The sequence below is a fragment of the Culex quinquefasciatus genome, chromosome 3 (assembly GCF_015732765.1).
Source record: "Culex quinquefasciatus strain JHB chromosome 3, VPISU_Cqui_1.0_pri_paternal, whole genome shotgun sequence".
Taxonomy (NCBI): Eukaryota; Metazoa; Arthropoda; class Insecta; order Diptera; family Culicidae; genus Culex; species Culex quinquefasciatus.
The window spans coordinates 56,417,211-56,437,641 of record NC_051863.1 but is presented as its reverse complement, the minus strand read 5'-3'; the positions used below and the strand labels follow the sequence as shown (position 1 = coordinate 56,437,641).

The window sequence follows — 20,431 nt, the reverse complement described above, 5'->3', positions numbered from 1 at the left end:
AAAAAATCTTCGACCGAGTTATGAATTTTTGAATCAATAGGGTAGAGTAGTCATCAATGAGACACGGGGAACAATGATAAAATGGCACTCAAAAATCGTAGTTTCAATCAATCATTCTCATAATTGTGGAAAAAGTGTGGCTTTGGTTATGGACGCTCCCTTGCAAAGTTATTCAGAAATGTTTGATTCTGGGGTGTAAAAGTAAATAATGGACAAAAAATACTTTTTCGCTCGTAGGCTGCCATTTACACCAAAACTAATATTTCTTCAAAATTTTTTCGACGTTCCATAGAGATTAAGTTGGGCTACAATGTCCTTTCATTAGATTTGGCCAAAATTTAGAATAAACCCAGAATCCATGGCTGTCTCATTGTTCTTCACTCTTTTTGCCCTGGGTAACAATGAGACAATTTGATTTTGCTTCATTAAACTTTTCATAATCTATGAAAATCTTTCAAAACATGAATTGAATGTGATTTTTGGCATATTTATTGAGCTTTAACTCTATTTAATTAAAAATATAATGCTATTTGGTATAAATAAATGAATTTTACAAAATTTAAATACTTTTCAGTATAACTTTTGTTAATTAAAGTTTCAAGTTGTTAAAATTGCTTAAAAATGTTCTTGAAATGTTACCTGCAATGGAACAATGCAAAAACATGATGTTTTACTAGAAAAGTATTGATTTTCGTAGAGTGTCTCATTGTTCCCCAGCTATCTCATTGTTCCTGCCAAATGCGTCTACAATGAGACTATTGTAGACGCTAGATCGATCTCATATTTTAGTCAATGTTAGAACATATTTAAAGAAAGAAAATGCAACAAAAAGCTCGTTAAAACATGCTGATGATAAAATTAGAAAAATCGCAGAAAGTTGAAAACCAAAAGTGTCTCATTGATGACTACCCTACCCTACTGATGTTTTCAAAACATCGAAATATTGGTCGCCAAAATTTTTCAACTTCATTTTTTGATGTTAAATCGATTTTGCAATCAAAAAGTAATTTAGTGAAATTTTGATAAAGTGCACCGTTTTGTAGTTCTAGCCATTTTTAGTTAACTTTTCTGAAAATAGTCGCATTCATTCCTTTTTTTAAATAAGTGCCCATGTTTGCCCACTTTTGAAAAATATTATTTTGAAAAGCTGGAAAAATTCTCTATATTTTGCTTTTTTGAACTTTGTTGATACGACCCTCAGTTGTTGAAATATTGCCATGCAAAGGCTTAAGAACAGGAAAATTGATGTTTTCTAAGTCTCACCCAAACAACCCAAAATTTTATAATGTCAATTCCTCAGCAACTAATGGACCGCTTTTCAATGTTAAAATATTAAATTCCTAACTGGTTTTATAACCGTTCGGCCTCGTTACCACAACACGTTCTACAACTCCTGAGCATTGGAAAAAGCGCACTTTTTTTCTGTTGTATAACTTGCCAGAATAAGATGCAAGTTATCAGAGTAAGTTGTACAAATGTATTTTTGCAATTCCGCTGTGAAACTGTCAACTTTTCCTGTCCTTCTGAAATAATGAAACGGCCTACTTTTTCCTACCAAAAATAACAGAATCGAATAGCAACATTTTTCAAAATAAATGCTGAAAAGTTCTACATTTCAGCACTGAAATGAGTGCTGAAAAGTTGAACTTTTCAGCACTTGTTTCGAAAAGTAAAACTTTTCAACATTTTTTTTATTTAAACGATTTATTTGGAAAAATGCATCAAAATTTGACTTAAAATTTCACTCAATGGGTGTTTCTCGGAATTGCAAAAAATGTTGTATGGAACTCTTTGCAAAACTTGATTTTTTCAACACTCGTCGTATTTATCCAACTCGGTGAACCTCGTTGGATAAATGTACGACTCGTGCTGAAAAAATCCTCTTTTTGCAACTTGTTGCATAAACTACTATTGACAACACTGTGCTAGCTAACAAGAGATTCAACGAAAAAAGGGGGCGTGGTTACGGCTGTGCTGTCAAATCAAAGCGCACACTGAAAAGGAAAGATAGATTGAAAACAGTTGTCTAACCGTTACCCAACTTACATGTAAACAAACAGTTCTTATTAGAATTTCAATCAACGACGAAGTCAATAAGAATAGTATCTTTGACTATTTTGGTACGCTTGTTTCTGCCCGATTTATTTTAAAAAAATAGAAATTACATGAAAAAAACAATCATTTCGCGCTCTCTAACTGTGATTCTTGTGAAACCCCTCTTCATGACGAAGTTTTACATTTTCCTTTTTTGATGAACTTCCTTTTTCCCAAGATTCGATCCGATAACTTCGACGTTTTCTTGTTATCTCTACGGCAGGTCCAGGCGCGCTTCCACATCTCTCCACGGAGCTTCATTGTAAACAACCTGGCCGAAATGTCCATAAGAAGGCTGCTGTCAGCTATGTTATACAGCAGTGAGCTATACAACTTAACACCAAATAGGCTTTCATTGGAAATCGAGTTATATAAGTTTGTTTCGAGTCAGTTTTTATTACTCCAATATACAACTTTGTTATAACAAATCATTTCAACTGTCATTTAACATGAGCATGAGCATGAGCATGAGAGATCACCCATGGTTGCCCCTCCGTTGCTGAACAGAACCGTAATATCCTTTCAGCACTACTGATTATATGCTTCGACGATCTAGTGGTGTTTCCCTTATCAACAGCATGTATGAATGCGCTGAAAAGATAAAACACCATGATTGCTAAAGCTAGATCAGTTGCGAATAGGTAACAGTCATTGGCCACCAACGGCGCCCGCCATGTCAGTTTGTAGATCTCGATTTTAAGGGACGGGAATGTTAGTTAGCGCAGGTTGCTACTAGGGCAGCTGATTTACTCTGTGCTTACACCCCACAAGCGCCAGGAACCTGAAAATTTGTTAGTAGGATAGGGTGTTTGGTCAGGATTCACCATAGAAGATGATGATGCGACCCAAAATCATAGTGTTTGTTGAAAGGTATTATGTTTTAATCTCAAGGCAAGCAATCGGATGCTGCGGATGAGTCATTTCCCGTTTATCGGCTGTTAACTTTTAATTGAAATGGATTTATCTTAGACAGCCGGCTGTGGAAAGATAGAACCAAAATTATTTGTAATTAAATGATGAAGAATTTAACAGTCTGACTTTTTAATTGAGATGTTTTTCGAGTTTTACATGATTCATGTTTAGTGGGGTACTGATTAACGAAGCGAACGACGAGTTACGATGTTTATCGAGCTGAAATGGTATGATAAGGTTTTGTTGTTATTGCACACCGACGACGAACGCGAAAAAACCCTGCGACCCGACCGAAAGGCATCGCAAATAAGACTGGCTCAATTGTCATCGATGACAACCAGAACCAGCCGCACTTTTACACACATACGAAAACGAAACTATTGGCACTACGCCCCCCGGGGCATGGCCTTCCTCTAACGTGGGATTTCTGCTCCAGCGCCTCTGACGAGACAGGAGAAACCGGGACCGACGTTTTACTTCACCATCCGATAGAAGCTCAGTGGATAAGGCGGGAATCGAACCCGCGTCTCATAGCATCATCGGGATCGGCAGCCGAAGCCGCTACCCCTGCGCCACGAGACCCACTTTACACACATACACGCGAAAAAAAAAAAAACACACCGACGACGAACGCGAAAAAACACTGCGAACCGACGGAAAGGCATCGCAAATCAGACTGCGGAAATGAAGAGAAAGAAAACAACATAAAAAAATAAATAAAACCTAATCACATCAAACCAATCACCCCATGCACACAAAGAACGACACAAAAGAGACGAAAATTATCCCGAAAAAACAGAACTGCGCGTCCCAAGAAGCACTGCACTTTTGATGGCATTATTCAATTATTATGCCCAATCACCCCATGCACACAAAGAGCGACACAAAAGAGACGAAAATTATCACAAAAAAACAGGACTGCGCGTCCACCGAAGCACCGCACTTCTGATGGCATTATTCAATTCAATTAAAATTATAGCTATCTTCGATAAATAAACACGAATGAAACTCTAAATACCTCACGTACAAATTTACACCACCCAACTACACGCAATGTCAAGTTGAATATTTATGTTGACCATCAGTTATATAAACTGTGCTCCGATAACATTTGTGTAACAAAGCGAGAAAACCTAAGGTTATTTATAGAATGGTTGGCCACGCCCATTTTTCAGAAGATGCCGTCACATGACAATGTTAGATAATCAACAAACTGTTTTCGAGGCAAACATTGCAGATGAGGGAACAGCATCTTGGCATATCAGCATTTTGACGTTCAGTTACAGCTCATAAAAAGCGTTTTTAACTGAAATCAAGAGATAAATACCTCAATAGGTAGTGAGCAAGCAAGTTTCTATCAAAAGTGTTCCAAAATAAGTTATTTAAATAGAGAATATCAGCAAATTGGATGGAGTTAGGAGCGAGTGCTGAACCTCCCAAACATGTAGAGAACTTTTCTCGTATGTTTATCAAAAACAACTGTCTAACTATTATTAAACAGTCGACAAGTTATGAATGCTACCCACCTTCATGTATACATATCGACTCAGAATCAAATTTTGAGCAAATGTCTGTGTTTGTGGTGGGATGTTAATCAAAAAAATTTGCACTGAGTTATCTCGGCACTGGCTGACCCGTTTTGGTCTCATTTGATCCGTCTTAGGGTCCCATAAATCGCTATTGAAAATTATTAAGTTTAGTTAAGTACTTCAAAAGTTATGCTAAAAAAACGATTTTAGCTAAAGTCCGGAAGATTGTAAAAAGGGTGGTTTTTGTAAGAAACCCCGTCATGTTATACATTTTTAGAAACGTATTCGAAAGACCTTTTCAAAGAGTTCAAAAGATTGAAGATCTGACTACCCTATCAAAAGTTATAAGCACTCAAGTGTTATTGATGAACTTTTTTTAGGCCGTATCTCATATATTTCGATGAAAACGTTGTCCGGATCTGTCATGCGACTTGTCGTTGGGTAGGTAATCAAAAGACCTTTTCAACGAGTTCAATAGATTGAAGATCTGACAACCCTATCAAAAGTTATTAGCACTTAAGTGCTATTTATGAACTTTGTGGAGGCCGGATCTCAGATACTATTTAGCATTACACTCTAAATGTGAGAAAGGCACCAGCCACGTAATGGTGGATTAAGTAACGTTTTTTAAATAAACTTTTTTTTTTAAATCGGCCTTCGTCCTGCAAACGGAAACGGTTTAACGAGTCTTCACCAAAATGTTGAGCCGATTTGGTCAAGGCAGTGTCGAGATATCGTGGTACCCGTTTTTTGAGTGTAATACACTTCGGGGGTTCTCGAAAGTACTGCAATCATTAATAATGACAAGAAGGAACTTGAGGCGTAATCTAACCATAAGTTCTTCCCGGATGCTTTCTTCGGACTGGTTGCGCTTGTGTTCGATTAGATTAGATTAGATTAGATGTAATCTATAATGCCCTGAAAACGTATTAAGAAAAAAGTTTAAGTTTGTGCTAATACCAACCTCTGAAATTATTGCCGATTTACATGTATTTAACCCCTTAAATGTGGCTAAAACATTCATGTCCAATCAAATTTCGAAATATATTCTTTATCAAACTCCGGGACCGTGGTGTAGGGAAAGGCGTGGTTGCCTCCTACCCAGTCGGCTTGGGTTCGATCCCAGACGGTCCCGGTGGCATTTTTCGAGACGAGATTTGTCTGATCACGCCTTCCGTCGGACGGGGAAGTAAATGTTGGCCCCGGTCTAACCTAGAGGGTTAGGTCGTTAGCTCAATCCAGGTGTAGGAGTCGTCTCCCTTTGTTCCTGTCTCGGTGGAGTCGCTGGTAGGCAGTTGGACTCACAATCCAAAGGTCGTCAGTTCGAATCCCGGGGTGGATGGAAGCTAAGGTGTAAAAAGAGGTATGCAATTGCCTCAACAATCAAGCCTTCGGGCACCTAGTTTCGAGTAGGAATCTCGCAATCGTGAACGCCAAGGCAATGCTGTAAAGCGAATAATTTGATTTTGAATTTTGATTGACAAAGCTTTTGGTCAACAAAAATATTCGAAGTATTATTTGACTACTCAGTTACTACCCCTGATCGCATAAATGTCCCATATGCATTTTCATCGTTTTTGAGTTAATGATGCAGTTTTGTTCAGTATCGTGTGATCTTTTAGAAAAGCCTATAACATCCTATAACATCCAGTACTTTGTTCTAGATATCAGGAGGAAATCCAGTTTTTTCGCGAAAACTTAACACGTAGCCTTATGTGTGGGACAAACTTCAAATGAATTTTTCTCAGCTTGCTGTTTTTGCATATGGGACATTTATGTGAACATGGGCAGAGTAGTTACACTTTAAAATTGCAATTCATGTTGGTGATAAAAATCAAATCAAAATTAAAAGTACAAAATAATTGGAGAAAACGTACAGCCAATAAATCATGCTCATCCCTTCAAACTTTCCCCACTTTCCCTCTCGAACCACTAAGCCGTGGCCAGCCGGTGTTGAAAACCTGGCCGAATTTAAAAAGGCTAATTGTGGAAGGTTTTCCCAAGTATCAGTGTGTTACTATATGGTGGTGAGATTTAGTTAAAAAAAAATGCACTAATGCTCCCTCAAACGTCACAAATTAATTAAACATGAGCCAGCGAGTTTTTACCGTCTGGTGTATGATATACGGTGTTTCTGTATGGAGCTGACCAATATCACGACTAATTGTGGTTTACACACGTGTGTGGACCAGGGTGGAAGGTCATACTGCGTGGTGCACTACTGAAAGTACACGGAACCGGACAATGTGGGCTGGTCAAGAAACTGTAACGGTGCAGCTAAATTACTGATGAAAGTTGCACTTGACGCCGTTAGCCCTTACGCACTTGATCGGACAGGTTGATCGATCAGGATGTGAAACTGAAGCACTGTTGTTGATCATGTTTTATTGTCGCTGACTACACAGCTATTATTTCGTCGTTTAAACCCTTAGGCATCCACTTCCTAATTCCTTATGTCTGTGTTTTTTTCTTCAAAAGCACCGTTCGAAACCTTTCAATGTCACTGAACAGGTAGTCAACGGTGCATAAAATTCTACCACTCTTGCTGATGTCGATCCAAGATGTTTATAACGAGGTTCACTAACATAGCCGCAGACATAAAAAGCTCTTTGCCGATTTTAAGCTGTGATTAGGAATATAAGACCGAACTTAATAGATGTGTTAGCTTAACCATTTCGATGAGAAGAAGTGAATGGACTCGCAAAAAAAAATATGACTACGAATGCTGCGCTTAATTTGAGCAGGGCATGACAAAGTTGTGATTTTGTAGGTTGAATTAGACGCAAACGCGTGACCGGTAGTTGATTATAAAGTTGATCCGACTTTTGAACCCTTCCGGCCTTCCGACCGGTTAACTGGAAAAAATATCGCCCTTTGGCACGATTATGTCAGCTTGCCCCACAAATCAAATTGTGGAAGTTCAAGGTTTTCCCATGATTCATCAATACTAGCAATGCTTAACCTTTCGGTGGTCGAGCTTTGTGCACCGTTTGTAAGGGAGTCCGAAAAACGCGACTTTTCAAACGATACACAGTAAAAAATCATGTAAATTTGGAAGCTGTAATTTTGGAGGGTTGAATATTACCTCTTTTATGATGTAATTTTACCTCAATTTAGACTGAAATAGTGACATTACACCAGAAAAGTGGTAAAATTACACATTTCCAGATTTAAAATTACACCTATTTTCTAACATAAAAGATGTACCCCTTCCCAGATGTAATATTACCATGATTTTTTTGTGTGTACGTAAAGTTTCTAATTTGATTAACTTTCTATTGTAGAAGATCACATTAATTTCCATTGATTCAAATTCCTAAGTTGGGCCATTCTCCGCCAACTCACACAGCAGTTGCCCGAACTCCTCTTCGATTTGCGTGAAACTTTGTCCTAACAAGTTTTTTTTGTCATTGATCAAGAAACTGAGCTTCATTTTTCGATATCTCGTGACGGAGGGGCGATACGACCCCTTCCACTGTTGAACATTCGAAAAAAGACGTGTTTTTCCATTTATTTGCAGCCTGAAACGGTGATGAGATAGAAATTTGGAATCAAAGGGACTTTTATGTAAAATTGGACGCCCGATTTGATGGTGTATGTACTCAAAATAAAAAAAATCGTATTTTTCATAAAAAAAAAATACTATAATAGTTTTTGAAACTCTGCTAATTTCCGTTACTCAACTGTAAAAAAAATTGAACATGTCATTTTATGGGAAATTAAATGTACTTACTTGCGATTTAACGAAAAAAAGTTTCGAAAAAGTTGGTCGTCGTCGATCATGGCCGTTCATCGTCACCCGCGACAGACGCGACGGCGAACCAAAGAAAAACGCAAAAAGAAACTTTTTCAAAACTTTTTTTCGTAAAATCGCGATAAGTCGTGATGGTTGCAAGCAAACTCCTTATGTTTAAATATCATTTTTTTGTAATTGTCTGCTCTATAACTTTGTAGAACATTGTTATACTCTAAAAATTTACCCAAAAAAGTTAGAAATAAACACAATTTTTTTAAATGAAAATTTTTGATCAAAATGAAAAAATGGGGGGGTCCTTCAATGGGTCAATGTAGACGTTCCAAAATTTTGTGCAGTCGAGTAACGGAAAATGCAGAGTTTTTAAATTTTTTTGGTGTTTTTTTTATATGAAAATTACGTTTTTTCGGAATTTTGAGTAAACCATCAAATCGAGCGTCCAATTTTACATAAAAGCCCCCACAAAATTTCCATCTCATCACCAACTTATTGAAATACACCTCTTTTTTTCACATGTTCAAAAATAAAAGGGGTCGCACCACCCCTCCGTCACGAGATATCGAAAAAACGGACCTCGGATTCGTGATCAGGGACAAAAGTTACCTCCTAGGACAAAGTTTCACGCAAATCGAAGAGGGGTTGGGGCGATTTCGTGTGAGTTGGTAGAGAATTACCCAAATAAGGGCAGAGAGGGCAGAATGGACCACCCTTTTCCTGCCTTATAAAAACAATCAAAAGTTATGAAATCTTGGTTAAATGGATTATGTCGCTCCTGGTAGGTTCACAAATCACGTTTAATGCAACATTACTTGATTTTTTAGTTGTTTTGATGCTTATCTGTAAAAATAGTGTCCTTTTTCAATATATTAACACTATTTTCCAGAGTTCGGAAAACCACTCACACTCACAAATCGAGTAGGCTTCCTCATAGCAAACACTCTCGATACTCACCGTGAGTGTGAGGGCTGAGTAAATTTACTCATATTTGAGTAAAATGAGGGTGTGAGTAGGCCGTTTCCAACAATTTGTTATTTACAAAATCAATGACAACATCAATTTAAAATCATGTGTCTTTATCAATCGGTTGTACATTGAAGGTAGCGTCAATGTCTATAAATCTGGAGGTTCAGGGTTGGTATTAATGTGGCAGCAATATTTTTTTTTGTCTGTCTGTAATTTTTTTTTTTCATTGCTTCAAAAGAAACCTTGGATTGTCAAAGTCCAATGGATGGGCAATTAATTTCATAATTTTAAGATTGGTGACCGCGCGAATCCGTTGTGGATAGACCTACCGCAGGACAAATCGGAGGCCGCAGACGGGGGCAGCTTCTGCGGGTGGATGTTGGCAGCCATACCAAAGAAGATGGCCGTGTTGCTGTGGGTAATGGTGGTCACTCCCTTCGACAGCTGTGCAACTGTGGCCACTCCCGGTCGCTGACAGTTCTACCAATATGTCTTGCCTAAGAACCAGGACACGCCAGTGGAGCCTCAGCAGCCGCCGGTGGCCCTAGCCTAAAGCTGTTATAGCACTGGATCGGCCTTTTTTAGTTTTCAGTGATCCTCCAAGCCAAAGCCACCGGTGGCCACTGCAACTTCTTCGGCATGTCCCGGTGCTGAACCAAAACACATTTGTACAACTGTCGACGACCGGGAGTGGCCACTTACCTCAGCAACACGGCCATCCACTGCTGGTAAAGCTGTAAAAATCCACCCGCAGAGGCATCCCCCGTCTAAACAACCTCCGACCTATCCGTCGGTAGGACAGCTGGAAGTTGACAACAACCTTTGTGGTTTTTAAACTCGCTGAAAAAAAAACAGATAAAAATCAGGATTTGAACCACTGTGATAAAAAAACTTCTAATTCATAGCACTGCGCCTCTACCATCAGGACTACTTTTTCGCTGTTGAGTGAACAAGGAAATCACCGATGTAGAGTTTGACATCTCGAAATTTGTTTTCTAAAATAGCCCTCATGAGCGCTCAAAGCCCTCTTTGTGAGTAAATGAGGAAGGCCCTCACACTCACCGAGAGTGATGAGTAATTTACTCGCAGGTAACTTAGTTTTTCCTCATAGTTGAGTACCTCGTGAGTGAGTTTCCGAACTCTGCTATTTTCAAACATGTTTGTTTTGGTATGTGACTATTGTCATAAAAGTGGTCTAACTTCATGGAAACTATGTTAGAAAGGTTCCTTTAATCATTTGTTATCTCTTTTCAACGTTTTATTAGACAAAATGGCTTGTTTTCTATGGTGGCCGATCCTGCCCCGCACCCAAGAAAAGTAGCCGAAAAAAACTTATTTTTAAGTTGCTCAAAAATAAATTTAAGCTAAAAATTCTCATCAACCAAGTATACAACATTGAAGCGAACATCCCAAAGCATAACCCTATATACTACACTGAATTCATAAATTTGTATGTTTTTCTATGGTTTTTGGCGCATTTTACTTAGGTGGGTCGTTCTGCCCCCCTGCCCCTACTATTTTGAAAGAACGGGAATAAAAAAAATTGAAATTAACATATTTTTTTCAAATTAAAAAAATCTCATATATTATTAAAATATCTGCTCTGTATGAAAAAAAAAAAACGGAAAAATGCAAACATTATTTCTCTGTTTTTTTCATTTTCTCTTTTTTGGTTTTCTGTCCTTATGACCTTAAATCTTTTGACCTTATGTTTTTCGACCATTGTCTTACATTCCCTGCTTACGATCAATACAACTTCGTCAAAGACTCCCTATCGACGACAGAAAAAATATCATCGGCGAATCGGGACTATAGTCTGAAAAAAGACAGCAGGTTTTAGAGCTTGAGCACAAAACAGACGAATTTACAGTAACGAGGCTAAAACATCTGTCCCAATTCGGCCCATGTGTCTCGATTCGCTCCAGATGACGGTACCCATTTTGTATGGTCAGGTCAGTCCTCAAAGTTCAAATTCAAACTATCCACTTTAATGACCCCCAGGTCTTTTGTGGTCTCTATTGCAAGTTTCTGCTCGAACCTAGGAGTCCGAAGGCTTGAATGAGGAGAGCAACTAAACTTCTTTCTACTCCAAGGAACCTTCCACCCCAGGGTTCGAACTGACGACCTTTGGTTTGCGAGTCCAACCGCCGCCAACGATTCCACCGGAGCAGGCTTGCTTTGGTGTGTTGTTTGTACTTATAAGCAGGGAGACGACTCCCACCCCTTGAATGACTTAACGGTCTAACAACAATTAAGGCTGGGACCGAAGTTTTATTTCCCCATCCGATGGAAGGTTGGAGCAGATGGGAATCGAACCCATGACCTTCCGTTTACTAAGCGGATAGCTTAACCATTCGGTCAAACCTGCTGCCAGTCCTCAAAGTTATGTAAAGTTAATCAAGCAATCAAACAAAGCCCTCTTATTGGTGCGTATTTGTTAACACTTGTAGCACCAAGGGGGTCAAAAAAGTTGGAAATGCAACTTCATTCGGCTGTATATCGGCGAAAACTAAACCGATTTCAAATGTCAAAAATCACCTCCAACAAGGTAGATCCAAAACAGATGCGTCTACCTTAAGTTTCCAACTTTCCAAATTTTTTGACCCCGTTGGGGCTACACTACAAGTGTTAAACAAGCCTAAAAACGATTATTTCACATTCAAAACGGGATCAATTTCAATTTCAACCCCTCATGAAATTTTACCGTTCTTTACGGGAAAATGAAAGGGCTACTGACAAACTGGAAATCACATTTAATCAGCAGTTTTATACGTGTGCTAATATTTTTGATGTGATTTGGAGATACTTTTGATGCTAATGGATTTTTTAAAACAATATTTCAATATTTTTTGAATAGCCATGAAAAATCAGAAAGAATAAAAACCTAATTTTATTGTAAATTTTTCATAAACTCTGAAAATTCTTCTCGATTATTTTTCCTATCTTATGAAATAATAAGATTTTTAAGTTGAATTTGCCATTCATCCAAATGAATTTAATCATAATTTAAAACACAAAGAATAGATCTCAGAACACCCACTGGTAATGTAACTCCTTAAACACTTTGAACGCGAAAAGTAAACATCCCAGTCGGAGCCGGCATCGAGCGCTCGTCATAACCAAACAAAGGTGTATTCCGAGCTCGCTCTCTGTGCATACAGCAATCACTCAAAGGGTAAATGGCCCAGTTTGGTCACATTTCTTTCCGTTTGACTCACACTGGGCCCAATTCTGGAAAAGTATTAATTTGTATTAGTGTGGGGACACCCAAACGATTGCCGTACATTTTTGAAAATAAAAATCGCTCTATGGTTTGAACTTTTGCCTTTAATTATGCTGATTTTAATTTAAATTGTCTTATCAATAAATTGTATGTTTATGTTTTTATGTAATGATATTTCACAAAATGTTTGATTTTTTTTCAGCAAACTACTTTGGAGTGTAGATCACACTTCTCCGTTCAATACTTCACCATAAACCTTCCCCCGTTTCGTGTCTTCTCCTAAAACCTTAGTAAACGCTCCCCCCGGTCAATCCGAAGCCGAATGTTTATCTCGGTTCCAGGGTAAGGCAGCGTTTGTTGAGATAAGATAAATGGGCCAAAAATAAAAATTACACCCTACCGCGGGAATCGCACAATGTGTAGTATTAGTCTGTCCGTCCAGTTGATGTCTGTGATTCGCGACGTAAAGCGAGAGTTTTCTTCCCGCCCAGTGAATACGAGAGTGATTTTCCGCAACGAAAATGAAGTGTCTTCTGCTGGTCGTTGGCCTGGTGGGGTTGGCCGTTTCCGTTAGCGCAAGTAATTTAAAATTTCAAAAGTTACCAAACAGTTTGAACAGCTTTGCAAACAAGAGTTGAACAAGCGGAAGGGTTCGCCATTGATACAATCATGTCAAATGTGCCCATGAATGAGTCAATTGTAAGGTTGATAATTGAAACCGATCGTTAGTTACAGTAAATGAAGGTTATTTATAAGAGAAATACGTCAAAAGTGCAGACCTACAGCAACACTTGCATTAAAAAGTGTTTAAAGTGAGGCAAGGTTGGCTGGTTGTTTATAAATGCAAAAATGCAATGGACTAAGTCCTGCTATTAAATAAGTAAGGTTGAATTAGAAAAAAAAAAAACTTCAAGACAAAAATAGTTAAAAATTAAAAAAGTCATCGATATTGCACAAAAATTGTTCCACTGCGGTGATTCAAACGAAGAGGTGAGCAAGAGCCGTTCTACTGATAGCAGACGAATACGTAACGCTCGGAAAGCCAAACTGATAAGCCCTCGTTATCTCGCGAATAAGTAGGGGAAAAGCATGTGTTTCCATCGAGTACCTAATGTGTTGACTCATCTGCACTTTAGCGTTGGATTATAGCTTCTAAAAGAATATTCATCGGGATCCAAATCAAGTAGCAAATGCAATAGAATGAGCGAGCTAATTTCTAATTGGAAAAAAGCTTGTAAACAGATTATGCTATTAAACGTGATTTAGACTCATTACTTAATTTCATTTTTTTATTAGCATCGCGTTCCCCGAACAATTTGACATAAGAATCATTGAATTTCTCAAACTAAACCAAACCATTGGCGAGATACAGCCCTCCAAAAATAAAATCTGTGGGTGTCCTATGAAAAATTCGAGCCAAACATTTCAGTAGGGCACTAAACCAAAAAATCCCGATTCGAAAAAGTCGCTGGCAAAAAGTTTACAACTTTTTTTAATTCCTATTTAAAATAGAAGCCTGACTGGTGATATTTTTAGTGATCATACGATAAACACATCAGAGCAATTCTCTACCAAAACCGGAAATGGATTTTATTTGTATTTTTTTATTTGGCTCAAACTTTGTGGGGGCCTTCCCTATTACCAAAGAAGCTATTTTGTGTCAATGGTTAACCCATACAAGTCTCCATACAATTTTGGCAGCTGTCCGTACAAAAATGGTGCGTAAATATTCGAATAACTGTAATTTTTGAATGAATTTTCTGATCAAAGTTGTAGGTGTTGTTGAGGACTATTGAGAAAAAAAATAGGTACACGGAAAAAATGCCGATTTTTTTATTAACATTTTTGCACAAAGACTCAATTTCCCAAAATACGTATTTTTTGATTTTCGAGATTTTTTGATATGTTCTAGGGTACAAAAACCCGCAATTTTTAAGCCATAGAGAAACATGGTCAAAAAATTTCCGCCAAGTTATGATTTTTTTGAAAAACTAGTGATTTTTGGAAAAAAATCGAAATTTTATCCAAAAACAAATTTGACGTAATTTTTTGATGTAAAATTGAATTTCCAATCGAAAAGTACTTTACAGATTTTTTGATAAAAGGCTTTGTTTTCAAGATATAGCCACCGAATGTTTGATTTTAGCGAAATGTTTGCAGTTTTTCGATTTTTTAAAATAGTGACCATGAGTGACCATTTCTAAAAATATTTTTTTTAATTTCAGAAAATTTGCTTTAAAATTGTCTTAGAGACATTGAAGATTGGACCTCTGGTTGCTGAGATACAGCGGCTTAAACAAAAAGAAACACGAAAATTGAAGTTTTCTAATTCTCACACAAACAGCCCACCATTTTCGAATGTAATGTCTTAGCAACTGTTGGTCCGATTTTCAATGTTAAAACATGAAACTTTCGTGAAATTTTCCGATCTTTTCGAAAAAGGTTTTTTCATTTTTTTTAAATCATGACTAACATTTTAAAAGTGCCAAACATTGAATATTACATCCATTTAAAATGTTAGGCTTGATTTTTTTTTAATTGTCACTATTTTAAGTAATCGAAAAACTGCAAATATTTCGCTTAAATCAAACATTCGGTGGCTATATTTGGGCTATATCTTGAAAACAGAGCCTTTTATCAAAAAATCTGTAAAGTACTTTTCGATTGGAAAGTCAATTTTACATTAAAAAATTACGTCAAATTTGTTTTTGCATGAAACTTCGATTTTTCCTAAAAATCACTAGTTTTTCAAAAATTCATAACTCGGCGGCAGATTTTTGACCATGTCTCTCAATGGCTCAAAAGTTGGGTTTTTGTCCCCTAAAACATGTAAAAAAATCTCGAAAATCATAAAATGCGTATTTTGGGAAATTGCGTTTTTGTGAAAAAAATGTTAATTAAAAAATCGGCAGATTTTTTTTCCGTGTACCTATTTTTTCTCAATAGTCCTCAACAATACCTACAACTATGCCGAAGACACCAAATTGATCAGAAAATTCATTCAAGATTTACAGATATTCGAATATTTACGTACCATTTTTGTATATACAGCTGCCAAAATTGTATGGAGACTTGTATGGGTGAACCAATGACATAAAATAGCTTCTTTGGTCATAGGTAGTGCCCCCACAAAGTTTGAGTCAAATCAAAAAATAAAAATGGTCGAAATCGGCCGATCTCGTAGAGAGTTGCTCATCATTTTCCTCAACTCTGCATTAATGCTTCTTAAATTAAGTTAAATTAAGTTAATGAACCGTTTCTAAATTCCCAGGAAAAAATGCCCCCCTGCTCAACATGCGGAAAATGGTTTTTTGGATTATTTTAAGCATCTGTGCCAGTTTTTGCGCGAAATCGGTTAAGATTAACTCATGTACCGAGCCTAGGTTTTGGAAGAAAGCCCCTTATTCTGGGTATCCTAGTTCTCAGTTGACTAGGAATGACCCAGGGCAATTCTTCAACACTTTGCACTATGTTTTTTTGTGTTTTAGATTTGGCTGAACTTTTGAGGGCATTTTTTCTATGACCAAAGAATACATTTTGCATGATTTACTCCGTCGTCGTCCTGACGAGAGCGGTGCCCATTGCGTAAAAAATTAGTTAACCCTCTACTGTCTAAATTCTTTTTTCGATTTTTTTTTTATTTTTCCCGTGTTCAGGAGGTCATTTTGAGGAACTTTTATTCTACGAAAATCTTCACTTCTCTTGTTTTATGTTTTTCTTGTTTAATTTTTAGTATTTCAATTTGCATTTATCTTGTTCAGTTTATGTTTGTTTTTGGTAGTATTTGGCCTATTCGACCACCTAATATAATTACATTTTGCCTATCTATTTTTTCATGTTTTTACAGTATTTTTTTCAATTTTTTCTTGTTTTTTACATATTCTGATATAAAATAACACCATTATCATTTAAATTGTAAAAAAATGCGTTGAGGCAGAGCCTAGAACACTAGAAAAAATATTTCTCTTTATTTAAAATATAGGAAATGTTAGTAAAAAACAGTAAAGTAGTAGCAGTTAGTAAAAAATTTGGTATTCAAGGTTCATTCAGTTTTAGAGATAACTTCAAAAAAGTTATAAAACTGGGAAGAATTGGGTAAGGAAACAGCTTTGCAATCGAAAGTATTTGCTGGAATTTTGTAAATAATTGATATTTTGTGTTTTTGAAACATAATTCATAAAAATCTCACAATTTATAGGCATTTTCAGTTGAACAAATGTCATATATAATTTGAAAACTTTTGATTCTTGCTTCGATTTCAGTTTAGAGTGTAATATGATTCGATAATTCTGTAAGCAAACTAGTTTTAAAGATATTTAGGAAAATTTTTGACTTTTTAACAACCTAAAATGTATATGTATTTTGTTAAAAAAAAACTAACCTAATCCACCTATGTGGTTGATGCCTTCCTCAATTTTTACCAAAAATGGGTAATATGAGCGGTTTGGACACACATTTCAGCTTTTTTTTAGTTCCAGAAAAAACACAGATATAACTTATGTGGTAATAACTCGAGACAGGGTTGCCAGATCTTCAATGTTTTGGACTCATTGGAAAGGCCTTTCAATTGCCTAACCAACGATGGGTCGGATGATGGATCCGGACATAGTTTACATACATTTAAGTGAGATCCGGCATCAAAAAAGTACATAAATATCACGTAAGTGGTCATAACTCGAGACAGGGTTGCCAGATCTTCAATGTTTTGGACTCATTGGAACGGCCTTTCAATTACCTAACCAACGATGGGTCGGATGATGGATCCGGACATCGTTTACGTGCATATAATTGAGATACGGATATTTGCGAAAACACGTTTTTATACATACCGTAAACCGGGATGACTTTGATAGGATTTCAATTTGTTTTTGGAATATTTTCGAACAGGTAAGGTTTTTCTCAAGATTATTATTTTTAAAACATGTACTGGGGTAGGCCACACAAAGTCCATGCACTATTTCGGAAAAAAAGTTTTTTCAATAATGTTTAGAAAAAAAGTTACGTTAAAAAATTTTAGTTTTAATTCCGGGGTGACTTTGATAGTCATAGTTTTTCTTGTTAAAATCATATTTAAGATGTAGTAGCTGATATAGTTTTAAGAAAAAAAAATCAATGTTTATATTTAGTTAAATAAGTGTATAAGCTTTTTAGCAAAATACATATAAATTTTAGGTAAAATTGTTAAAAAGTCGGAATTTTGCCTGAAATTTGTTAAAACTTGTTTTGTTTATAAAATGATCGATTTATATTGCATTTTATACTGAATTTCAAGCACGAATCACAGATTTTCACATTTTACATGACATTTGTTCAACTGAAATTGCCTATAAAGTTGGTGATTTTTTTAAATTGTGTTTCAAAAACAAAATATTATATATTATTTACCAATTTTTTTAACCTTCTCCTAGTGGAAAATTGTCCAAAGAATCCGAAAATGCATTCCGTTTTCCGATTAAAAATCATGTTCATTGAGAAAATCATGACACTTTGAGAAGTTTTAAATAATGACTTTCATCAACATTTTCTTAACTATACTTAACTAACTTTTTAAACTTGTCAAAATTTTATGAAAAGTTCTTGTTGACGTACTTCGAACACTTCTCTACCACGGTCAGTATGTTTCTAAACCATTCCTTACGTATTTTAACTGTACTCTTCATTTTGCGTAAAAATCGCAAGCCTATCAAAGTCACCCCGTTTTACGGTAACTTTTGAACTACTTATCGAAACTACAAACAATTCAATAGCGATGTATGGGACCTTAAACCAAGTCGAATGCAACTGGTTCGATCAAAATCGGTTCAGCCAGTGCTGAGAAAACTCAGTGAGAATTTTGGTCACATACATACATACACACACACATACACACACACACAGACATTTGTTTTCGATTCTGAGTCGATATGTATACATGAAGGTGGGTCTAGGAGCTTTTAATAAAAAGTTCATTTTCAGAGCAGGATTATAGCCTTACCTCAGTGAGGAAGGCAAAACTATTTATAAACATTGATTATTTTTTTCTTAAAATCTGTATCAGACACCTTAGTGATGCTACATTTAACGTAAACATAAAATTTGAACACATTCAATCTGATTTTTACAAGAATAACTATGACTATCACAGTCACCCCGAAATTCTTAATAAGAATTTTAAATGCAACTATTTTTTTTTAACCACAATTGAAAAAAAATTATCAAAAATAGTGCATGCACCTTGTGTGGCCTACCCTAGTACATGTTTTAAAAATTGTAATCTTAAGACAAACCTTACCAGTTGGAAAATATTTCAAAAATAAATTAAAATTCTATCATTGTTACCCCGGTTTGCGGTATTCGAAGTTCGATTGGATTCGATGGGACTTCGGAATCCAATGACAAACTGAACTGAAAAAAATCTTTTTAACTTCAAATAAATTTTCACATTTCTGAATATCTCCATACAAAGTCCGGTTTTCGTGCTTTTTTGACAGCTGGAAAGCCCACCGTTCCCCACTGAGAATTTTGGCTCGAGTCGATTTTTTTCGAAAAAATAGCTGGTTCAGCTAAAATGTAGGCTAATATCAGCAAGATCCAGCCAGCAACATGAAGCTGCTGGTTTGGCGATGTAACCCCTTTCCGTGTAGAAACCCTAAATATTACCAAAAAATCGATTCATTGACGGAAGAGGCTTATTTAAAATTTGCCTACTAGAATAGTCATCAGTATTAACCCTCTCCCCCTCGCTTCAGACTTTTGCTTCGTCTGCTCCACCCAAACCGACCCCAGCTGCTTGATCCCCGAGGGTGCCCAGCTGATGCGGGACTGCAATGTGATCGCCAACAACAACACCTGCTACACTCGAATTGTTGGTAAGTTTAGCGGGGTTCTTCCTGTTGCGCTGGAAATTCCAAATTTCCTAATATTTGCTAATATTTCCAGATCGTCACGTAGTCCGCGGATGTTCGTCATCGCTGAGCCGCGAAGACTTTGCAAACTGCAACAGCGAAACCGAGTGCGAGCTGTGCCATGACGTGGCGAATCAGGGCCGGTGCAACGGAGCGGTAAGTTTTGCGGTCACACCCCCTTATCGCCGAATACAAGACGCGTCATCGCGTGACCTTTTCTTACTTTTAGGTATTTCCGGAGCACAGACTTCACTGCCACCAGTGCAGCGGTTCGATCAACTCGACCTGCGGCCAAGAGATTGTGACCGCGGCCCAGCTGTGCCGGTTCTACGACGCGGACGATCAGTGCTTTGTGAGCGTCGTCGGTGACCTGGTCGAGCGCGGCTGTCTCTCGGAGAGTGACTTTTGCCGGGTGGGCCAAACGTGCCACACCTGCGATGGCCACGGTTGTAACTTTAAGCACTACGAGGATGGCGCCATGAGCGTGGTCATCTCGCTGAAGACCCTGCTGATGGCGCTGCTGGCCGCTATGGCGTACGGTAGCTTCAGACAGTGAGGGGAAATCGTGTTGGTGTTCGAAGCTTAGATATTAGAGCGAATAATTGATGGCCCTGCTGTAATTGGCCTTGGCACGTGTCGAATATCATCGTGTCCCTTTGACAACAGTTTGAAATGCGTATGAAAATTAAACAAATCTGAAAAAAAACAGCATAGAAACAATACCCACGGCCTAATCATTTCAGCATGAACCTCCGTTACTTATAACACGTCGAATAAAAAACCCAATCTTAACTAGCCCAAATGGGAATATATTTTGTTCTAGGCCAACGTCAAACATTTGCATCCACTTTGGTTCTTGTTTCAAACCCGCCGAAGGCCGCATAACATCAATTTGAAAAGATAGTCGCTTGTTCCTATCGAGACGTAAACTGGTTCCGACCTGGAACTAATTTCAGATTCGGAAGCAAACCTTGTTCACATTACCATGCGTGTGTTCTCGTTGATCAATTTTATCATAACATTGTAACATAAGAATGAGATTGTCAAAACAATGACGGATCTACGATGAGAA

General features: G+C 37.2%; 1 protein-coding gene across 1 annotated transcript; it reads left to right on the top strand.

Annotated features, from left to right (window-relative positions):
- Positions 1 to 12,884: 12,884 nt before the first annotated feature.
- LOC6039737 lies at positions 12,885 to 20,161 on the top strand. The gene is made up of 4 exons (XM_001849236.2): positions 12,885 to 13,054; positions 19,204 to 19,323; positions 19,394 to 19,515; positions 19,589 to 20,161. Exons 1-4 carry the CDS (start codon positions 12,997 to 12,999, stop codon positions 19,913 to 19,915), a joined length of 627 nt encoding a protein of 208 aa, XP_001849288.1. The 5' UTR covers positions 12,885 to 12,996; the 3' UTR covers positions 19,916 to 20,161.
- The last annotated feature ends 270 nt before the right edge of the window (positions 20,162 to 20,431 follow it).

What these genes read in the sequence shown, in the direction of transcription:
- LOC6039737 (XM_001849236.2), top strand. Translation starts at nt 12,997, where the DNA reads ATGAAGTGTCTTCTGCTGGTCGTTGGCCTGGTGGGGTTGGCCGTTTCC. An exon ending in GGCCGTTTCCGTTAGCGCAA is followed by an intron (nt 13,055 to 19,203) that starts GTAATTTAAAAT and finishes CCCTCGCTTCAG; the next exon opens with ACTTTTGCTTCGTCTGCTCC. An exon ending in CTGCTACACTCGAATTGTTG is followed by an intron (nt 19,324 to 19,393) that starts GTAAGTTTAGCG and finishes TAATATTTCCAG; the next exon opens with ATCGTCACGTAGTCCGCGGA.